General features: G+C 37.3%; 1 protein-coding gene across 1 annotated transcript in view; it reads right to left on the bottom strand.

The window, feature by feature from the left end:
• Positions 1-5,282: 5,282 nt before the first annotated feature.
• Positions 5,283-24,813, bottom strand: part of LOC125670383 (RYamide receptor-like) — a 32,344-nt gene continuing 12,813 nt past the window's right edge. Inside the window, exons 2-4 of the mRNA XM_048905507.2 lie at positions 19,690-19,790; positions 19,104-19,194; positions 5,283-5,653 (exon numbers count right to left, since the gene is read on the bottom strand). Of these exons, the coding sequence (XP_048761464.1) occupies positions 5,420-5,653; positions 19,104-19,194; positions 19,690-19,790 (426 nt within the window). The 3' untranslated portion in view covers positions 5,283-5,419. The remainder of the gene's footprint in view (positions 5,654-19,103; positions 19,195-19,689; positions 19,791-24,813) is intronic.

Here is a 24,813-nt window from a genome sequence, read left to right as displayed (position 1 = left end):
GCGTACACGTACATCTGCGGTCCTTTACATATATTACGAGTAGACCCAGGTAAATAGTCATCCGCATTCGATGCTTTTTCATGACGAGCATACATGTCCATGTCTTCTTTATACGTACAGTAGCATTTACGCATTTGTATTTTGCTTGAAGTAAGTGTGAATGGTATAGATTTTATACCCTTTGCTTATTCCATTTCATCAATAGATCTAGATAATAGATGAAATATTTCTCCGCGTTTTTGTATAGTTTTGACATATTTATTGCAAATGTACGCACATTCACGTAAAGAAAAGGCATTCTATATTTATTTATTCAAAGCTTTTAGAATGACTATTACTGTACGATATGTTTATTGTAATTTTGAGCACTGCATGGTGTTTCAAAACGTGATTTCATTTCTTCTTGATGTCCTATAAATTAGTATCGGAGATGTACGTGTTACCTGTCGAAGCTACCCGCACAGGTAAATCGAAGACACTGATGTGAAGTGAAGCGTAGCAAAACTCGTCCCCTTATATACCATGCGAACCCCAATACATATAACAATAGAATATCCAACTATTATGGCGGATTAGCAAAGAAATATGGCGGACATATAGAATTATACTATATTTATTAATTCATGTCAGCTTTAACATCAACTTTAAACTTCTTATGTGTAGAATCAGAGTGGTATTTAACGAATTAATGTTTTGGAATTCTATCGATGAAACAGCTGTTTATGATGTCAGAAGGCCTTGTCGTGAGGAATGGTTGTGTAAAGTGTCCAGTGTTTTGATGTCGATTTGGGATAAATTTTGTGTATGTTGTGGCACAATTCGTCTGAAGTTTCTCCTTCACAGCAGTTAATATTTTCGTGAGGAGTGAAGATGGAGGCTTGGTAAAACATTTACTGGATCCTTCAGTGTATCTCTGTCAGGTTTTTGTGTAGTTTTGGAATCCAGCATAAGTAAGGTATTTCAAATGAAGCTTCACACCTTAAGGCGGGATCATTAAAAAATTATGAAAAGAGGGTGGAGTATTTTAAAAAAAAATTCTCCCACCAAAAAAGCTAAAACTTAGCTATGTCAAACTAATGAGGGTACAGTCAGGGCCGGAACACAATTAGGGGTCGAAGTATTACACTAGAATATTCATATACATGTACACTGGAAATTGCCTTTCAGAATACTTCAAGCACTACTAGGATACTTACTAACCATAGATCTTCACATACTGAAGACTACAGTCGAAATATGATGTGTTAATTTTTTCTATCTTTCAAATTTTCTCCTCAAAAGTACATTGGTTTTCTATAGCACATCACTAGTACATGAAAACCATAATGGAAGGTGAAGATAACGAATAGTGCTCAATCTCATAACTCCTATAAGCAATACAAAATAGATAGTTGGGCAAACACCAGACATACCAGAGATGGGATCAGGTGTCTAGGAGGAGGAGTAAGCATTCCCTGTCGACCGGTCACACCCGCCCTGAGCCCTATATCCTGATCAGGTAAACGGAGTTATACGTAGTCAAAATCAGTGTGCCAAGAACGGTCTAACAATAGGAATGAAATACATCAGACAGCATTTGACCCAATGATAGATTGTATTGGCAAACTAGATCGTTAAAACGACCATAGAATTTGCGAAATGCTGACTTCAATCGAGACTGTTGAACCCCCTGTACCATCAACTTGTTTGTCAGAAGCTCGCCTCGATTTAAAAACTGACCATACGTAGAACAAGCTCTTGCGTATGTAATCAGTTGAAAGATATAAACACCATGTGCAGGTGATAATGGAATATTGCTATGGGAAGTTGACGATGGAGAAGCTGAAATCATCCCGTTTGTCATACAGTTGAGTTGTCATAATGTGTTTTACTATTCACTATTTCAGGAGAATGGGAATTATAAGAAAGACACTCTTTGCCATTGATTAATCAACTCATAGTCAGAGACATTACTTTTACTCAAAAAGAAACATTCGATACAAACAATAAACACAGATATTTCTGAAATAAAAAAGCATCCGAAACATCAAGAATCGAAGTCCATTATAGATCATTTACATATCCTCAACAAAAGTATATCGAATGTTCAAAACATTCTTCAACAAGAGGCTCATAGGCCACACTGCTCACTTAAGTCACCCTGGTCCTACTGTTATTCAGAAGAAAACTGAATAATTTGAATGAAAAATTTGTTCAAATAAAGGGCAACGCTCTTCTCCAAAGGAGATAATCACGAACATGCAAAAATAGGATGGGGTCATTCAAAAATCTTCTTTTCACGAACCACATGGCCCGGAAAGTTGAAAAATTACATGAAAGCTTCCTGACATAGTGCAGATTTACGTTTGTTCAAATCATGACCCCCGGGAGTAGGGTGGGACCATAATAGGGGATCAAAGTTTTACATGCGAGTACATCGGAAAAATCTTCTTCTTTAGAACCATTGGGCCAGGAAAATTCAAATTTACACGAAAGCTTCCTGACATAGTGCAGATTCAGGTTTGTTCAATTCATGCCCCCTGGGGTAGGGTGAAGCAACAATAGGAGATCAAAGTTTTACATGCGAGTATTCAGGGACAATCTTTTAAATCTTCTTAGAAAACCAATGGGCAAGAAAAGTTCAAATTTACATGAAAGCTTCCCGACATAGAGTAGATCCAATTTGGTGTAATTCATGGTCCCCAGGGTAGATTGGGGCCACAATAGGGTATCAACGTACATTGTATAATATGCTGATACATGCTTGGAAATATCTCTTGAACTATCTAAGCTAGGACTTTCATATTTTGAATATATACATTCTTTTGGGAAATATATTTCATGCGATGCAATGCTGTGTGACCTTCTGACCTAGAGCTGGAAGTTTGACCTACTTTTAATACCTATATAATATGTTCTAGACTGTCTAAGGCAGATCTTTCATATAATGTACATATATCTTTTATGGCAATACCTTTCATTTCATATCATGACCTTTAACTTTGTGACCTTGAACTTCGGAGTTTGATCTAGTTTTAAGAAAAACATATCAAATATACAAAATGTATCCGGAACCGTTTTAGGTGGGTTTTCATATTTTGTATATAGATTCTTTATGGCAAGACCTTGTGCACAATGGATCTTTTGACCTTCGTGTTTGACCTGCTTTATTAAAAAAAAAACAACCCTGACCTACTTCATTTCTCCTGCTCTTTTTAAGGTAGGGTTTTCATTTTTTGTATATATGTTCTTTATTGCAAGACCTTATTATTTTGTGAAGTTTGACTTTAGTGGTGGAGATACTTTTTAAATATCTGACCTATTCAATATCTCCTTAACTATTGAAGGTAGATCTTTCATATTTTGTATATTAATTTCTCATAGCAATCTTGACATTAATTTCATACTATGACCTTTGACCTTGAAATTTTACTTACTTTTAAGAAAACGTAATCTGTTAAATATCTTCAGAACCATATCTCCTGAACTATTTAAGATAGAGCTTTCATATTATGTATGTATATTTCTTAATGCAAGGTCTTCATACCATGATCTATGACCTTGGTTTTATCCAGAACAGCAAGATCATGTTAGACATATTGGTGTTGATACAACTCTGTGTTACGTGAATTCATTTAAGAAATGAAACTTATAATTCTTTATTTGATGCATGTATCAAACGAAAAATTGGATGGAACACGTCATCAATGCGATCAATTAGATATAAAGGAAAGAGAACAAGTCGTGATTAGATGTATGGTGCATTGCGTTCGAGGAGACGTTGAACACCGGTTGTGTCGTATGAACGGTGTAATGCGACTCGGCTCCATTTCAACATCAAGTAAAAAGCTCAACACCTCTTCATCTAAATTGCCCTCTTTGACTGAGCCCCATATAACGCAGTTCAATTTCATTAATATCTCGCAAATCAAAAGTGGCTGCATGCTCCGCCATGTTTTCGAACTCGTAAAGCAGACGATAGACTATAGATCTGTATACCTGGAACTCCTACAATCTGTCTACTTCTACCAGTCAGTGACCGAAGCTACGTCATCAAGATGACTATTCTGCACGTCATCACTAGGCCTATATGTGTCACAGTGTGTTGTTTCTTTCGATTAATTTGTATTTTATTTATATCTTTGGTTGTTTTTATTTTTGGTAGCATCAAACGAATACATTTCATTTACAAGGCTTGTGTGGAAATTCACGTTCTATAAATAACGTTAAAATTAGAACGGGGAAGACGCATTCCAGAGAAAAGTAGTCCCGCGTGCTTAATGCAGATGAACTCCGGACGAAATTGTTTTGACTAAGAAATCAAACGAATTTTTCGTCCAATCAGTATGATGTCCGGATAGGGCCATTAGCAAAAGCGTGACTGCGCGTTAGTCACAACACGCCGTCACGCCAACAAACAATGCGCCTTCGCGCTCTCACGACAACAAACAACGCGCCTTCGCGCAGACAAGCAACGCGCCTTCGCGCTCTCACGACAACAAGCAACGTGCAGAGAAGCAACGCGCCTTCACGCCAACAAGCAACACGGCGTGAGAGCGCGAAGGCGCGTTGATTGTCTGCGCGAAGGCGCGGTGCTTGTTGTCGTCAGAGCGCGAAGGCGCGTTGCTTGTTGCCGTGACGGCGTGTTGTGACTAACGCGCAGTCACGCTTTTGCAAATGGCCCTATCCGGACACCTTAAATCAGTATCATTGTTAAGTCATCACTTAAAAGTTATTAAATGATTTTCAGTTATGTTGTGATCCTTTGGGGCCACAATGAGGGGTCAACATTTATGGGAATAAAGATTGATAAAAAAAAATATTTTAAAAATCATAGCAGCTGAACAATTGCAGGGTCAAGGTGAATCAGGTGAGCGATGTGTCTCATGGGCCTCTTGTTATAAAATCTCTGATCATCTCCCCTTGCAAGGGGACATGGACCCTGAAGTGAACAAACTTAAAACTCTATTACCCAGGGATGATTTCTGCCAAGCTTGATTGTATAATGTAATTGACACAATGATTCTGCAGAAGATATTGAAAATGTTTTTTAAAAAGTTTACAACACCGCTGCCACCAACGACGATGTCGACATGCAACGGACAAATTTGACCGGAAAAGCTCACGTGAGCCTTCGGCTCAGATGAGCTAAAAATGAAACATAAGTAATCATAAAATGTAATAATTTTAGAACACATTATTTCTGGAGGCTTGGGGTGATTGTAAAATAGACACGTTTTGCTATTAATTAAGCAAACCGCAGACATTGAGAGAGATATAATAGGTGGGCTGTACAATTTGCTGTTGTTCTTTTACTCATACAATAACATTTTATTACAAACAATAAACAATGATGCATTTTACAACGAGGCTTGAGGTTGTTTAAAGATTCACACTTTTTCGCAATTGATTAATCAATCTGCAGTCAACGACAGATATATTACAGGCGGGCTGTATTTGTCGAAGTTTTTTTGAAACTGACCATTCTCCTGCTGTAGTCTCCTCGTTTAAGACTTCCGGTTTTCAGGGAGGACATGCGTGTACCACTGAAATGCGTTCTGTGCATACTTCCGGCACTTTCTTCTGAGTAGTCACCCACGTATTGATCTGGAGACTGTCGCCTGCAGGACTTGCAATAAGAGAACAATTTCCGATATTCTCGTTTGAATTTTGACTGCAATACACAAGAAGTATTATTAGCAATTTATAGATTTTGGTAGAGTTTAAATATGTTTGGCTTTTTCTATACTTTATTCACTTTGGGGTATTACAAAATACTTTCCAAAACAGACGAATAATGCTATCGAATAGAGTATACGAATAAATACTGTGTAGTAATTCGACTTGTTAACTTTCAATGAACATGCACATATGCACTGGATCTTTATCGGACATACCCAGTAGATCTGATTCACTGGAATTTCTTAAGAAATTGTTTCTCTAGTTTGATGAAGATAGGTAGCATAGTACAAGCTTTCTTCACAAGGGTGGTAATAATTTGGTATGACGCCGGAAACAAAGCCTAAACACAATATGCTACGTCAAACTAGGTCCGAATGTAAAACGCTAACTATATGTAGTAATATTTCTGGGTGATCTCCCCCTTTTTACAGTGTCATTTTTACATTAATTTGTTCTATATCGGGGAGATCACTACGCAATTCTAATTAGTACCAATGTATGTCATTCTGGGTGACCTCCCCTTTTTACATTTTCATCACAATAAATGTCAATTCACACAAGTAATGTTGTCTGTCTTACTGTTGGGGTCAGAGCAATACGTTTCTGTTGATTAACATTAAACGAGTATTACATAAAGTATATGTTACCAAAATTGAGCAATTATCTTTTAAGACAAATCTGATTTACTTTGATACATGTAATATGCGTGTGATGTTTGCGATTTTTAAACGTAGATTACCTGCAATAGATTAGTCCAGTGCAACTTAATTTACACTGCAACAACTGAAAGTATTTTTATTGATTCGTTCATAATTTCAAGACTCAAGAAACGCGATATGCCTCAATATGGTCAACGATATCCATATTGTACTGATCACTGGACAAGCACATAATCACGGGATCTCGATCTCTATTAACCAAAATGTGCCTAAACTAATAGTATGCCTCAAATTAGATATCAAATAATACATATTCATAGCATGGATATATGCTATGACATGTCACGAAATATTTCAGCAAGTTAATTCTGTTTTTTAGTTTGTTGTAATGCGAAATCATGACCAAGATTGATACTCAGGCCAAAGATGTCACACCTCGTTAGTACATGTAAATGCATCAGAATATTGATTGATTGATTGATTATGTTTTTACGCCGTTTTGGCAATATTTCAGCCACTCTACGGCGGCTGTACAGAACAATCGTTATTTTACGCTTAAGTCACCCGAATCACTGAGAGTATCAACTGCGGTCAGGTCTGGTTTGTTTTGTTTCTGTTTTGTCTGACAATGAATTGTTTTAACTTGTGTACAAACGGCACCACATTTAAGTGAAATGTAATGCATGACTCCCAGGGCCGCAGCAGTGACACTTCTTTATCGTACCATTGTATACTGTGACACGGAACCTCGTTTGTTAAGTTAATATACAAAAGGTCCGTGACTTTCACTTCTTATACCGGGAGCTTTGTGAAGGACCAGTCAGTGTCTTAGGTTTGGCGGGATCGGGATCGAGATTCGAACCCGGGCCTCCCGGTTGCAAAGCAAGCGCCCTCACCACTAGGGCTCTGTGACCGGTTCTAGGCAAGCGCCCTCACCACTAGGGCACCGTGACCGGTTCTAGGCAAGCGCCCTCACCACTAGGGCACCGTGACCGGTTCTAGGCAAGCGCCTCACCACTAGGGCACCGTGACCGGTTCTAGGCAAGCGCCCTCACCACTAGGGCACCGTGACCGGTTCTAGGCAAGCGCCCTCACCACTAGGGCACCGTGACCGGTTCTAGGCAAGCGCCCTCACCACTAGGGCACCGTGACCGGTTCTAGGCAAGCACCCTCACCACTAGGGCACCGTGACCGGTTCTAGGCAAGCGCCTCACCACTAGGGCACCGTGACCGGTTCTAGGCAAGCGCCCTCACCACTAGGGCACCGTGACCGGTTCTAGGCAAGCGCCCTCACCACTAGGGCACCGTGACCGGTTCTAGGCAAGCGCCCTCACCACTAGGGCACCGTGACCGGTTCTAGGCAAGCGCCCTCACCACTAGGGCACCGTGACCGGTTCTAGGCAAGCGCCCTCACCACTAGGGCACCGTGACCGGTTCTAGGCAAGCGCCTCACCACTAGGGCACCGTGACCGGTTCTAGGCAAGCGCCCTCACCACTAGGGCACCGTGACCGGTTCTAGGCAAGCGCCCTCACCACTAGGGCACCGTGACCGGTTCTAGGCAGCCGCGGCTGCTAGACCAGTTTCGGTCCGTTGTGAGTTCACATTTATTGAACAATTTGTACCGTTTTTCTTCTGATACAGATGGGTCGAATTTTATGAAATTTGGTATCTTGAATACACTGTATATGGGTTACGAGAAAAGAATATTGTGAATCTCATGATATCTTTTCCTCAGGGAGCTGAAGGAAAGGACCAAACTATGTAAAATTAAAAATAATCTTTACTCCCGTTTTTTTATCCTCTTTAGAGAAGTGGACAGGCATAGCGTTTTGACTCATTTATGTAAGAGATAAGTTATTTCCACAACTTTTAACATTAAAGTATGCATCTGTCAGAAAGGAATCAACACTTACTCCCTGTTAATTAATTTTCAAATGTTCCCTGTCCCGGTCTTGAATTGTGTGTTAATTTCTATGGTGTTAGAAAAAATCGAAAATCCGAAGAAGGATAATTTGGAAAATCAGTAACTTTTCTATTACGTTAATCCAAGCATGTTTGAGTCGAAAATTCGAAATGTAAACCGGCATCGGTTCCGTCATTTACACGTTTTCCGAATCAAATTGATAGCGGCCGCCAGGGGGCGGGTGATTACATGTTATGGTTTTTAGAAAGACGCCTGTGATTTACTATGGGTCTACAATATAAACTTATTTATTTATAAATATCCAAAACCCTCACTGTTATTTGATTATTTTATTAAATCAAACTACAGTAGTTACAAACATTTAATCACGATTTTTATAAATAACAATAATTTTTGGTATACGGAATCCGTTATAACTCGTACTATATATTTTCGCACTGCAAGAACTCAACTTCAGAGTTTTATATCAAGTAATCAGAGTTTGTAGAATTTAGTTTCTCTTTGTTGTGAGCTGCATTTTGTTCATTAATTATATATTCATACGTCACTTTTAAAAACAAAAACAATATTCATTAAAATTTGAAATAGCCTTTTTATAATTAGATACTTTCTTCATACATGTATAAGGTTTTTTTCTTCTTCCTATTTCTTTAAAGATGAAAATTAATTCAATGGGATTTTATCTGAAATGTGAACAATGCCAAAATGAACTATATATTGAAGGACTAATGCAGGGGGAAAAGTTTCTAAATGGTTTGCTTTACATAGTTTTGATAGTTAACAGGGCATGCTTACTCCCAGGCACCTGATATTTTCAGGGGTCCGTGTCCTCATGCATAGCTCTTAACCTTAGACGAATTTTACTCCAGTTTTTTGGTGTGTTTTTTTTTGCACTCTGTTTTCCCTAAATAGCTCTTATAAATTAATTATTACATTGGTTTTCAAGCATTTCGGTTGAGCATCACTGAAGAGACATTATTTGTCGAAATGCGCATCTGGTGCATCAAAATTGGTACCGTATAAGTTTTACCTTATGGTATAACTATTTTTAAAATTGGTTTGCGAAGAGAAGTGAAAGTAGGTTATGTCTATGTCTGTCCACTTCTCTAAAGAGAATACCGTTTATTCACAAGAGGCAAAGTGTGTGTAAAGACACGATCTTTTGCTTGTCTGTTTGAGAATATTCCACTCATATTGAGACATTACCATCTATAGGTGAAGTTCCACATTAAGACCTACATGTATATATAGCGCTCAGGGCCCTAGCCATAAGGGTTCTTTAACGTGCCAACGCTTGTAGCGACACGGGACCTTCGGTTTAAAGGTCCTGTCCGAAAGACCCGAAATTCTCACTTCCAAATGTCGAGCGTTTGACGAGGGAGCAATCACTACCTACATGTATATCTATAAGTTTGACGTGGTAATGGCACGAGCGGGGTTTGAACTCACGACATTCCGGTTATGAAGCGAATGCTCCACCACTGAGCTACCAAGTCATGATGAGAGAGTAGATCCTAGCAATATGGTGACATTTATGGCCCCTGAGTAAGGAGTTTTGTGATAGGGCGGGTGGGACTCTATGCCTCACATTGTGGAATTGCATTATTCATCAGAGTGATAGAAATCAAGCATTTGATGAACAAAAGACATTCTCACAATTCTGGAATTCATAGCCCCTAGGTCAGGTACATCTAGGTCCCATGGTGGGGCTCTAGGGGTCATATAAGGAAAATGTATCAAATCGTCAGGAAATCATCCTTTTTACTCATGACAAGATTGCTACACGTAGCCATGTCCCCCACCGCCGCAAAAAAAGTTGAAGCACAAAAGTCCCATAACTCCTGTAAAATTTGTTGAATCAAAATGGCGGCGCAATATGATAGACTACATATGGTGACTAACAATCCCACAAAATATGAACAAAATCCAATGAGCGGTTTCGGAGGAGTTGCGTCCACAAAGTGTTCCTATAGTGTAGCATGTACAAATTCAACAAAGCCCCATAACTCCTGTCAAAATTGTCGAATCAAAATTCCGGCATAACATGATCAACTACACATGGTGACTAACAATCCTACAAATTATGAACAAAATTCGTTGAGCGGTTTCTGAGGAGTTGCGTCCACAAAGTGTTCCTATAGTGTAGCATGTACAAATTCAACAAAGTCCCATAACTCCTGTCAAAATTGTCGAATCAAAATTCCGGCATAACATGATCAACTACACATGGTGACTAACAATCCTACAAATTATGAACAAAATCCGTTGAGCGGTTTCTGAGGAGTTGCGTCCACAAAGTGTTCCTATAGTGTAGCATGTACAAATTCAACAAAGTCCCATAACTCCTGTCAAAATTGTCGAATCAAAATTCCGGCATAACATGATCAACTACACATGGTGACTAACAATCCTACAAATTATGAACAAAATCCGTTGAGCGGTTTCTGAGGAGTTGTGTCCACAAAGTGTTCCTATAGTGTAGCATATACAAATTCAACAAAGTCCCATAACTCCTGTCAAAATTGTCGAATCAAAATTTCGGCATAATATGATCAACTACACATAGTGACTAACAATCCTACTTAATATGAACAAAATCTGTTTAGCGGTTTCTGAGGAGTTGCGTCCATAAAGTGAAGTGGGACGGACGGACGGACGCACGGACACCGGTATTTCTATGTCCCCTTCCGCGTTGCGGTGGGAGACAAAAATCGAGCACAAAATGTGGTAGTAAACAAGCTAGATGGATAGTTGTAACTTAAACCTAGCTTGGGGAAATAAACTCAGGAGGGGAGAAACCAAGTTTGGGTCACTGGCATAATATACAAATCATAATAATGTCTAATCGTCAATCTGTCTGTCCACCCGTCTATCTTCATCCCTTTCATCCTTCTGTCTATTTCGGTCACAACTCTGCAATGGACAGACATTATCGGATATTTGAACAAGATCAAAGTCACTAGCATATTAGAAAATTTATCCGAGACAATAAAAAGCAATACTTGACTAATTTACTCAAGGTCAGATATTTTTGTAAGGATTAGTAGAAGTTACTTACTTGGAACATTTTTCTAATGAACAGACGTTTGTCATTTTAGTCAGTTAGTAAAGGTTCAAGCACTGGTAATGTGTTATTTTGTAATGGGATACGTTTATATTTGCCACTAAGACAGCGTAAATTAAATGTGACCTTGAACTATGATCATTTGGATATGATCAAGGTCAACAATAAGAAATTTAGGAATTTTTGTCCAGATTATAAAGAAAACTCTTACGAATCGTGTTTTTAGATTTTTAAAGATGCATTTGATTTAATTTAGAATTTTGTTTGTGTAAGGTGAAGATAACGAACAGTGATCAATCTACAATCGAATTTGATGCATTGTCAATTGTGACGTCACAGCAATGCACCAAATTCGCTCATGGATGCCATCGTATTACATCCGAGATCTATGTCGAGTGCGCGAGACATTCGAGGAGTTCTGATTGGATCAATCTAATAACTCGTTTAAGGAATACGAAATAGAGAGTTGGGTAAACACGGACCCCTGGATATACCAAACGAGGGATCATGTGCCTAGGAAGAGTAAGCATCCCCTGTCGACCGGTCACACCGTATATCTTGATCAGGTAGATGGAGTAATCCGTACTGAGTCAAACTCAAGAACTGCCTAACGATCGGTATAAAACACATCAGATAGCGTTTGACCCAATGATATGTTGCATATTGACAAACTAGATCATTATAACGACCATAGAATTTGAGAAATGATGACTTTAAACGAGACTGTTGAAACGTCAGTAGCCTGTCTTGCTTTTAAAAAACTGATCATATGCAGAACAAGCTCTTGTGTATTGAATCATTTGAGAGATATAAACACCATATGCAGTTGATAATGGAATATTGCTACATAAATATTGAAATTTGACTATGGAGAAGCTGTAATTTCCATGTGGTCGTTAAAACGGCCCGTGGACCTCTTGGTCGTTATCCACTCTTTTTTAGAGAGATACTTCATTGACTATATTCACATGACCAGCAACATATGACCTGATCACAGCATGAATGCTTTTTACTATACGTGTTAATAAAGATTTTGAAAAATATTTCAAGTCCTTAGTTTGATGTTGCCGGATTATATCTGCTTTGAATACACAGTTAAAAAAAACAAAAACAAGAAAAAACCCTACACATTCGTGGAAGAGTGTTAGTTTGTTTGTGCATCGACATTTAACTTGTTTACATGTGTATTGATCTCGGAATGCAGACGACTGATTTATATTGAATGACAAATATTCTTTAGTCATTAATGGCTTGCAACGTATTTTGATTAGCCTTTATGATTATAAAATGGAATTATCAGTTATTGACTTTGTTGTTGTATTAACAAAAACACGAAGAGTAGGCGATATTTGTATCAATTTTCTCATTATCAGCGATATGTATTACGTATGAAGGTATATTACAGAATAATGACCGCGGCATCCCTTCGATTTTTGCAATAACCGTGGTAGAATTCATTATACTCACACACTTTCGAAAGAAAATTGAAGAATATTTTTGTTATAGACTTATCATTTGAATTTCTCATGTATTACCAGATGTAAAGAAAATGTTCTAGATGTGCAAGGAGGTTGAAGTTTAGAAATTTGATTCATGATCCGAATAGGGACCAAAAAGAGCCGAATTGTGTTATGACTGTTTGTCATTGAAAGAGTCTTCTACAATTTCTGATGAAGAAATTAGATTCTGATTTCCGAATGAGTGACAAGTTGACTTTTATGAAAAGATGAAGATAACGTACAGTGATCAATCTCATATCTCTTATAAGAATCCTATAAGGAATACAAAATAAAGAGTTGGGAAAATATTACCAAGTTAAATTATTGAGAGCAGGTTCAGTTCCTAAAACATGTATATATCACCGTGATGAAACTTAAATTTTCCTGTAAGGATACATTCAACAAGACTTGCTTCGTTTTACTCATATTTGTGAAAATATTTTGAAGCTATTTAGTGCAAAAGGATTTTCCCCCGATTTCGAATCTCATGGAGCAATATTCAATATTTTGCACCAATTTTGCAACATTTGACAATAAATGATTCACCACCAGTCATGTTGTCATTGACTTTTGTTTTAATAAAGGAAGAATTTTGAATCATTACAATATTCGATCATATAATAAAACAATTAATGATATTTTTCAGTCAATAAAATGATTTATCTATGCTCAAAGTACAATGTATTCACCTCGCCCTATTGAATCAGTGAATATTGAACTTCTCAGGTAGCTAAAACATCGTATTGACCAATTAATGTCAATAACTGTATAACATTTAGGTTAGTCACTGATCCAGAAAATACAAGTTTCTATATGATGCCCTCTGTAAACACAGGATGAACTACTACAAGCCTCTTATAATGAAATCCTCTATGAACAAGCTGAGCCCACTACAAGCTTCTATAATAAAGTCCTCGGTAAACACTGGCTAAGCCGACTACAAGCCTCTATAACGAAGTCCTCTGTGAACAAGCTGAGCCCACTACAGGCCTCTATAATGAAGTCCTCTGTAAACACGGGCTAAGCCCACTACAGGCCTCGATAATAAAGTCCTCTGTAAACACAGGCTAAGCCCACTACAGGCCTCGATAATAAAGCCCTCTGTAAACACAGGCTAAGCCCACTGCAGGCCTCGATAATAAAGCCCTCTGTAACACATGCTAAGCCCACTACAAGCCTCGATAATGAAATCCTCTGTAAAAACAGGCTAAGCCCACTGCAGGCCTCGATAATGAAGCCCTCTGTAACACAGACTAAGCCCACTAAAGGCCTCCATAATGAAGCCCTCTGTGAACAAGCTGAGTCTACTACAAGCCTCGATAATGAAGTCCTCTGTAAACACAGGCTAAGCCCACTACAAGCCTCTATAACGAAGTCCTCTGTGAACAAGCTGAGCCCACTACAGGCCTCTATAATGAAGTCCTCTGTAAACACAGGCTAAGCCCACTGCAGGCCTCGATAATGAAGCCCTCTGTAACACAGACTAAGCCCACTGCAGGCCTCGATAATGAAGCCCTCTGTAACACAGGATGAACCACTACAAGCCTCTTAATCTACCTTGTATAATGAAGTCCTCTGTAAACAAAGCAAATATTATCATGGAACGTAAGACGAACCAATTCTTGAGGAAATAATAAACAAAATAGATTATTTTACTCCTCTAATTAACTACTTATACATAATACGTATCGATAGTTTAAGATTTGGCAAATGATTGAATTGGGTTAGTGATCACTTTTCCTACTAACGAGATTTAATCGGTTTTGACAGTCATTGCTTGCAAAACAGCGAGAATACATCGATTGTCTGAATTTATGTGAATTTGTGGAGATTTTTCTCTCTCTAGTCATTACATGTAGCTCTTAAGGCATGTAGCATCGTTTTTTCAAAGTGGCGGAGTTGGCCACAGCCAGAGGAAAGGTTTACTTTACAATTGTCTAAAATTCTTGGCTAGCACAAAAACATTAAGAGATGTTCTTTTGTCCAAATATTATAAAATCCTAAATCGTGGAGTAAGGCGTGTAAAAATAATTGTAAATAAACATTGTCAATGAGAAAGGGGGTGTCCCACTGATTCTACCTGCTTGCACTCAAAATGCAAAACAATTGTAGATATTAATCACATAAATACGACATTATCCCAATCCTTTACTATTTTATGCTGTATAATTATAAATCAAGCGTTGTCAACAATCTGTTAAAGAATAATAAATGGTCCGCGATAGTAAAACCTTTATTTTAAATAATACTTTATGTTTTGTAGTAGATATTTTGATCTCAACAAAAAAATTACAGATATATGATATATCATATAAGCTCTATTCAGCAATATGTCATATAAGACCTATTCAGAGAATGTTTTCAATGAATTTTCTATTTGTATACGTGATATTGTACAATGCCGTGTGGATAACATGTTGTATACGTGATATTATACAATGCCGTGTGGAGAACATGTTATATACGTGATATTATACAGTGACGTGTGGATAACATGTTGTACACGTGATATTGTACAATGTCGTGTGGAGAACATGTTGTACACGTGATATTATACAGCGCCGTGTGGAGAACATGTTGTATACGTGATATTGTTTAGTGTCGTGTGGATAACATGTTGTACACGTGATATTGTACAATGCCGTGTGGATAACATGTTGTATACGTGATATTGTACAGTGCCGTGTGGATACCATGTTGTACACGTGATATTGTTCAGTGCCGTGTGGATAACATGTTGTATACGTGATATTGTACAGTGCCGTGTGGATAACATGTTGTATACGTGATATTATACAATGTCGTGTGGATAACATGTTATATACGTGATATTGTACAGTGCCGTGTGGATAACATGTTGTATACGTGATATTGTACAGTGCCGTGTGGATAACATGTTGTATACGTGATATTATACAGCGCCGTGTGGATAACATGTTGTACACGTGATATTGTACAATGTCGTGTGGATAACATGTTGTACACGTGATATTATACAGCGCCGTGTGGATAACATGTTGTATACGTGATATTGTACAATGTCGTGTGGATAACATGTTGTATACGTGATATTGTACAGTGCCGTGTGGATAACATGTTGTATACGTGATATTGTACAGTGACGTGTGGAGAACATGTTATATACGTGATATTATACAGTGACGTGTGGATAACATGTTGTATACGTGATATTGTACAGTGTCGTGTGGATAACATGTTGTACACGTGATATTGTACAATGCCGTGTGGATAACATGTTGTACACGTGATATTATACAGCGCCGTGTGGATAACATGTTGTATACGTGATATTGTACAATGTCGTGTGGATAACATGTTGTACACGTGATATTATACAATGTCGTGTGGATAACATGTTGTATACGTGATATTATACAGTGTCGTGTGGATAGCATGTTGTATACGTGATATTATACAGTGCCGTGTGGATAACATGTTGTATACGTGATATTGTACAGTGCCGTGTGGATAACATGTTGTATACGTGATATTGTACAGTGCCGTGTGGATAACATGTTATATACGTGATATTATACAGTGACGTGTGGATAACATGTTGTATACGTGATATTGTACAGTGTCGTGTGGATAACATGTTGTACACGTGATATTATACAGTGTCGTGTGGATAACATGTTGTATACGTGATATTGTACAATGCCGTGTGGATAACATGTTGTATACGTGATATTGTACAATGACGTGTGGATAGCATGCCTTGCGCTTATGCCACTCGCTTTGCAACAAGGAGGCCTCGGATGATTCTCGATCCTTGTGCTTCGTCAAACCTAAGACGTTTGTTTAACATAATGTACGTAGTGACTGGTGAAAACATCAAAACAAACAATCAATCCGGCATTAAATGTGCAAGTCACGAGTCTTTCAAATATGACCTTAAAAATGGATGGCCTTGACGTGGTTGGCGTTAGAACGATAATGATTCCTCGCTACTACGGCATGCAAAGCTGAAAAATTTGTGGCACTTCACTCAAAGCTGTATATGAGTGAACATTTCTAGAATGGGACGTAAAACAAGATACAAAGAAAGCATACAAGAAATGTTCAATGTTAACTTTTAAAAAAAACCACATCATGAATTTACTATATTCCCATAGAGAATATACATATACACAAAAACAACCAACAAAACGAACAAGTACAAGTACATAGTAGAATTTCCTATAGTAAGACGACCTGCCCTTCCGTCACAACTTAGTTTTCGGGACTGTTTCTTCATCATGCTTTAATTTAGGAAAATGAATTTGGTATGTGGTTTACTACGATAAATCTATGTTTGTTCAGCGATTTAAGTGTTATTAAAGTGAGTGTTACTAGATGTATTGCATTTTGTGCCGAATATACTGGTAGTTTTCTAACCTGACTTTTATCCATAATCAATGCTTTAATTAGCTTTGGAATCTGAAATTTGAAATGTGTTACCTATTGGGTAGATACAGATGAAGTTTCATTTTTGTTCCGGTTGATTTATTCTAACAAAATTGATGAAAATTAGTCTCATGGTTGAATTGATCTCATACTCTGGTATTGATTCGATAAGGCATACCGATTTGTAATCGAGTTCATTTGATTCGCCACATTTAGTCACAAGAAATCAATTCACAATATTTCCTGGTTTTAATGAAAATCCCACTCGACCAAAAATATCTGATTATAAATTTTTTGACCTTTTACTCAAACATACAGGAGATATAGACAACACGTAGCGACAGAAACGTGGGTAAAATAAAGTTATGGTTGTAGATGACACGAGGTAGAAGCGAACATATTGATTTATATATGCTTCATTGTTCAAAATACTAAATATGAGGTTGTTCCTATCACAGCAATAGAACCCGAGACTGTGGATGTGTATTAAGCATTGTTTGATGCGACGATAAAGACACCTTCGATTGCAGATGATCATTGACATGTTTTGACTGGCCCCCACTTTTTTTTACAATGTTTTCTGTTATATTTACATGCAAAGTTTTTTATTTCCACATGCAAAGTAAGATATATTGGGTGACTGCTACCCCCTTTTTCGTTGTATAATTCAATTATACGATTGTAAATTATTCGATTATAAATTCGCATTCAAAGCTAAAATTCTTACATTGCTGAATTGAAGCTTTGTAGTGAAAGACATCAAAAGATGAATTGAAAGCAGCCCTGACATTTTACTCCATCTCCGTTGTTGTTTTTTTTCTTTTGTTTTTATTTTGTAATGTAATACATTGCTTTAATTCAGTAGAGCGTAGACAATCTCCTACATTAACATTGAATAGACCGTAGGTAATCGCCTACACTAACATTGAATAGACCGTAGACAATCGCCTACACTAACATTGAATAGACCGTAGACAATCGCCTACACTAACATTGAATAGACCGTAGACAATCGCCTACACTAACATTGAATAGACCGTAGACAATCGCCTACACTAACATTGAATAGACCGTAGACAATCGCCTACACTAACATTGAATAGACCGTAGACAATCCCCTACATTAACATTGAATAGACCGTAGGTAATCGCCTGCATTAACATTGAATAGATGGTAGGCAATCGCCTACACTAACATTGAATAGATCGTAGGCAATCTCCTGCATTAACATTGAATAGAGCGTAGGCAATCGCCTACACTAACATTGAATAGATCGTAGGCAATCTCCTGCATTAACATTGAATAGAGCGTAGACAATCGCCTACACTAACATTGAATAGAGCGTAGACAATCGCCTACACTAACATTGAATAGACCGTAGACAATCGCCTACACTAACATTGAATAGACCGTAGACAATCGCCTACACTAACATTGAATAGACCGTAGACAATCGCCTACACTAACATTGAATAGACCGTAGACAATCGCCTACACTAACATTGAATAGACCGTAGACAATCGCCTACACTAACATTGAATAGACCGTAGACAATCGCCTACACTAACATTGAAGAGACCGTAGACAATCTCCTACATTAACATTGAATAGACCGTAGACAATCGCCTAGACTAACATTGAATAGACCGTAGACAATCTCCTACACTAACATTGAAGAGACCGTAGACAATCTCCTACACTAACATTGAATAGATCGTAAACACTCGCCTATACTTACATGGAGCTGACCGTATGCACTCGCCTATACTTATATTGACTAGATAATAAGCACTCGCCAATACTTACATGTACATTGTGTAGACCGTATACATTCGCCTATACTTACTTGAACATTGAGTAGACCGTAAATACTTGCCTATACTTACATTAAGTAGACCGTAGACAAACGGGTTGTAGCATGAGTTGCTCATAGCCAGCCAATTGGAGCAGAACCATATAATATGTATATTTTCATACCTAAATACAAAAATATATAACTATACAGCAAACATACTGGTAATAGATAATAGAAAATAACTATACAGCAAACATACTGGTAATAGATAATAGAAAATAACTATACAGCAAACATACTGGTAATAGATAATAGAAAATAACTATACAGCAAACATACTGGTAATAGATAATAGAAAATAACTATACAGCAAACATACTGGTAATAGATAATAGAAAATAACTATACAGCAAACATACTGGTAATAGATAATAGAAAATAACTATACAGCAAACATACTGGTAATAGATAATAGAAAATAACTATACAGCAAACATACTGGTAATAGATAATAGAAAATAACTATACAGCAAACATACTGGTAATAGATAATAGAAAATAACTATACAGCAAACATACTGGTAATAGATAATAGAAAATAACTATACAGCAAACATACTGGTAATAGATAATAGAAAATACTTTTGGACAACACGTACATATGATGGAAAGCTTACTCGTTAATGGCAGGGTGTATCTGTGACAAAATTTGGTAGATATGAAGGGGCATCCAACAAATAAGAAATAAGCAAACAACGATGATAAGCATTTTCACAACCTGAAATGATATAACATAATAATGTTACAATCAGTTTTAGTATATGACTTATGTGCTTAAGTGAAAAAAAATGTTTATCATTTTCAACAGTTTTACTTCTAAGAATTTTATCAGTTTGGTAGTATTTTGAAGAAACGCTCTTGATGGTTTATCTACATGTACTTTCTTGCATATATACCTGCAATACAAGGGCACAGTTAATGAATCGATAATTCTCTTTTATCAGTGATTTTCGTGAAAGATATCAGTCTTCGATCAGTTGATGAAAGAGTCACAAAACTTCAAACAAGATAATTTTGATGGAAAGCATCACATCGGCCGCTAAAATTTTTAATTTTCTAAACTATTAATTCTAAAGAAACACACGGAAATTGAACTATGGAATGTGTTATTTAGAAATGGAAGCAAAATTTAAAATATTGTTAATTTGAATACTCACTTTTTAGAAAAAGCATTGATAGTACTATCATTTATGAAATAGCACTTTTAAAGAGTTTTCAAACTATATACATGTATATATATATATATATATATATATATATATATATATATATATATATATATATATATATAATTTTCGGTTTGAATGTCGAATGTATCTTATTATAATTGCGGCAGAACTTAAAATAAATCTTTTTTTTTTAAATCAACAGGTGTGCCTCACGAGATCTTAAACTTACATGTACTTGTGCTACTCCATGTATATTGAGGAAGTTCAGAGAAAACATACAAAATACGGACTGTCTATTAAAAAGATGCTAGACACAGGTAGCCAACAGCGCTAGCAAACATGATTGGATGAAGTTTGAAAACTAAAACAGTATTAATATCCAAGTTAGACTGAAGCATACATGTATGTACATGTATTTGAAAATTCTATTGGTTTTTCACCTGGTTTCATTATTAAAATACAGTTGAATGCTTACATTAGGGCGAACTGGGGACCTAAAAGCGACCAACAGACCCCTTGTCTCTTAGATTTTTTCCACACCCCTCTAAATTGAAATCCTAAACCCACCCATGCTTATAAAGTAAAAGAAGCTAAATTGATTTATTAAATATCGAAGTAGCATCATGATGGTATGCAAATGAAGCTCATGCGGCCTATAATAAATCATGCTTACTTCTAATTCAAATTCTCATTAAAACGACAGTCCAAATGGTTATTAAACCTTTTCGTATGTCGAGAGTTTATTCGATATCAAAATCACTGGTGAAATCTTTGCTCTGGGAGGTGAACGTCCAACGGGTCATGAAATTCAATTTCAATTCAAACCAAAACCTCATTAACGATGGATTTAAATGTTGCAAACCGGTCAATACAAGTTTTATTGACATTTAAATGACAGTAATTATCATTTTCGGCGTTGTCTTTTGTCTTTATTTCTTGGAATTTCTTGTATTATCCCTTTTGTTCGAGGGAGATATCCAGGACTAATTGATTGCCTGTAATGAATCTTTTATTTATTTCACATGGGAAAACACTGCTCTGTCTCGCATAAAATAAATGCGAGTCTTGTGAAGTGCATAGATGATTGGTTCAACAATGAAGGATCATGACCTTCCTGGATATAACGTATGTAAGCAGTAAAGGCAACAACGGGAGTAAATTGTTGTGATCGACGGAAATAATTCGGTTTTATTATGTTATATTTGTCGTCATTTTCCTTGATTTTATTATGCCCCCTTCAAAGAAAAGGGTCATATTGCTTTGCACCTGTCGGTCGGTCTTTCGGTATACCACATTTTGTCCGCTCAATATCTTGAGAACCATTCACTTGATTGTAATGATATTTCATATGTTGGTTGATTGTGAGAAGAAGAGGACTCCTATTGATTTTCAGGTCAAAGCTCAAGGGTTAATCCATTCTGGACATAGGAAGGTACTCTCCGCTCAAAATCTTGAGAACCTTTTCCTTGACAGACATTAAACTTGGTACACTGGTACATTGTGAGAAGTATATGACCCCTATTGATTGGTCAAGGGTCAAACTGGACATAGGAATATACTGACCACTCAATGTCTAGAGAACCATTTGCTTGACAGATATCAAACTTGGTACACTGGTACATCTTTAAAAGTAAATGACCCCTATTGATTTTGAGGTTACATAGTTAAAGGATAAGGGTCAAATTGGACATAGGAAGATGCTGTCCGCTCAATATATTGAAAACTCTTTGCTTGACAGACATCAAGCTTGGTACAGCGGTACATGTTCAGGAGTAAATAGCCCCTATTGATTTTGAGGTCACATGGTCAAAGTTCAAGGGTCAAACTGGACAAAAGAAAATACTGCCCGCTCAATATCATGAGAATCCTTTGCTTGACAGACATCAAACGTAGTACGCAGATACATTGTAAGAAATAGATGACCCCTTAAAATTTTGAGGTCACATGGTCAAATGTCAAGGGTTACACTGGACATAGGAATATACCTTGAGAACTCTGCTTGACAGACTTCAAACTTGGTACACTGGTACATCTAAGGAGTAGATGACCCCTATTTATAATTCATATGGTCAAAGTTCAAGGGTCAAAATGGACATAAGAAAATACTGTCCAGTGTCCACTCAATATCTTGAGAACCCTTCGCTTGACAGACATCAAACTTGGTACACCATAAGGAGTAGATGACCTCTATAAAATTTGGGTTCACATGGTCAAATTTACTAAACGTTCTCTAAATGCGAGGACAGGGAGCAATGTCTGTTTCGCTCCCTTACCTTCGCGTTTTTGTTACTTATTTTTCGAAAGTTCGCTCTCGCAATTTCACTCCCTCGCATCTTCACCCTACACACAAAGGATCCAGCGGCCTAATTAGAACGTCATAGTATGTAGTTTATATGTATCAAATTATGGACCCTCAGAACGGTTAGATCATTTCACATAAGTCAATGGAAGTACACTATTCATTGATATTTTAAAGCCCAGTTCATTAATATGCATAATTATATTAAAGGGTGGTTTGGGACGTTCTCATCGTTATTATAGTTTTACCAGAAAGAAACTAGGAGCTTCTAAGTGTGTGTGTATAAATGGGTGAAGGGGTAGCATTTTGAATTACTACTGTGAAGCACAGGCACTTATTTCTGTAAATAAGTTATGACGTCTGTATACTAATAATTGTTGTGTTGTTCTTATTATTCAACATAAGAAATGAGCACCAGAAGACATCTTTACAGATTACCTGTATCATTTTATTATGCTGATGTCCGAATACATAGTAAAGTTCACCAGTTCCCTGTATTGTTTATACGGCCATGGAGTGTTATTTATTACCCTGATGAATGCGAAAATACATTTTTTTTTTTTGTCCATTAGATAAAATAATATTCGAAAATAACCTTAAACAAATAATTGTAAAAGATATACAACAAATAACGTTTACTACGTTCCTAAATATTTACAAAACTAACGTGGTTGCAAAAGAAACTTCTATTTCTTCGCGCACTACGACCACTGCTGATTATTGGCAGTTACATGTGTATGGGAGATATTATTACCCATTCCGTGTTACACAAACAGCCATTCACAAATTTAATTTGACCACAGACTTCGTAACGGATATCGGCGTTCCTGTGGTGCATTAATTATCGCAGGTACATGTAATTGGTCAGATGTCTCGTCTGTTTCACAATCAGCTCTTGTGTTTCATCACCGATAATTGATATGACCACATCCGACGGAACTCGGAATAGAGTCAGCCTCGGTACAGTATCTCTGATTTGGTCAGCGTGTCGTTTCCAAATTCCCCCAGCTTGCGTTTTTACTTCATAATTCAGTGCTCCTTTGCGCTGAATGATTTTTCCGCTGGTCCATTTCTCCTTCCGGCGGTCATCCCTAACGGCCACTCGTTGTCCAGTGTTGAATTCTCTTAATTTATCTGCTTTAGTAGTACATGTAATTGTAATTAGCAGATTTGCTTATCATCAACAGTTCGTCCCAGGTCAAGTTTGACAAGGTCAAAACGGCATCTAAGATTAACATTGCTGGCGTTTCGTTTGTTGTGGTGTGTTTCGGTACGTAAGATTGATTAATTAAATACTGTTTAACGTCCATCTCGAGAATCTTTCACTCATAAAAAGACGTCACCATTGCCGGTGAAGGGCTGCAAAATTTAGGCCTATGCTCGTCGTTTAGGGCCTTTGAGCAGGGAGGGATCTTTACCGTGCAACACCTACTGTGACACAGGGCCTCGGTTTTTGCGGTCTCCTCCGAAAAACCGCCCCATTTAGTCGCCTCTTAGGACAAGCAAGGGTTACTGAGGACCTTTTCTAACTCGGATCTCCACGGGATTCTGTATGTAAGAAGAAACTTTGCTAACTTCTTATGAATATCCGCATTTTCTTTATTCATGGCTTTCATACCTTGTTTAAAAGTTTGAACTAAACATTCTGCCAGGCCATTTGTTGCAGAATGGTAGGGTGCTGATCGAATGCGGTTTATTCCGTTTAGCCTCATAAATTTCTCAAAATTTTCAGCCATTATCGAAAACAACTTGCTCCGGTAATCCGTTTCTTGCAAATTTATTTCGCGAAATAATAATTGTTTTAGTTGACGTGGTTGTCTGCATCGGAATAACTTGAAATTTGAATGTGAGTCTCCGACAATAAGAAACATGTTTCCTAAAAATGGTCCTGCAAAATAAATCTGGATACGTTTCCCTGGAGCTGACGGCAATCCCCACGGATGTAAGGACGCGGTTTTCTGAATGTGGCGTTGTTTCTGGCATCCAGAACAACCTTTGACAAGTTTTTCGATTTCCAAATCGATTCCCGGCCACCAAACATAACTTCTCGTCAAAAGTTTCATTCGGACGATTCCAGGGTGAGCTGGATGGAACATTTCAAGTATATGTACTCTATTCTGAAAGCGTAGTGGAATTATAACTCTGCATTTCCATATGATGCAACCCTGAATTGCAGTCCATTCATTCTACTGAAGGAAGTATTTAGATATGGATCGTAATTTTCAGCCCAACCATTAACAACGTATTGGTTCACTTTTGACAACATTTTGTCT

Source organism: Ostrea edulis, chromosome 4, assembly GCF_947568905.1.
Source record: "Ostrea edulis chromosome 4, xbOstEdul1.1, whole genome shotgun sequence".
In the NCBI taxonomy this organism is placed as follows: domain Eukaryota; kingdom Metazoa; phylum Mollusca; class Bivalvia; order Ostreida; family Ostreidae; genus Ostrea; species Ostrea edulis.
Note: the sequence above shows the minus strand (reverse complement) of the source record. Positions and strands in the feature narration are given on the sequence as shown.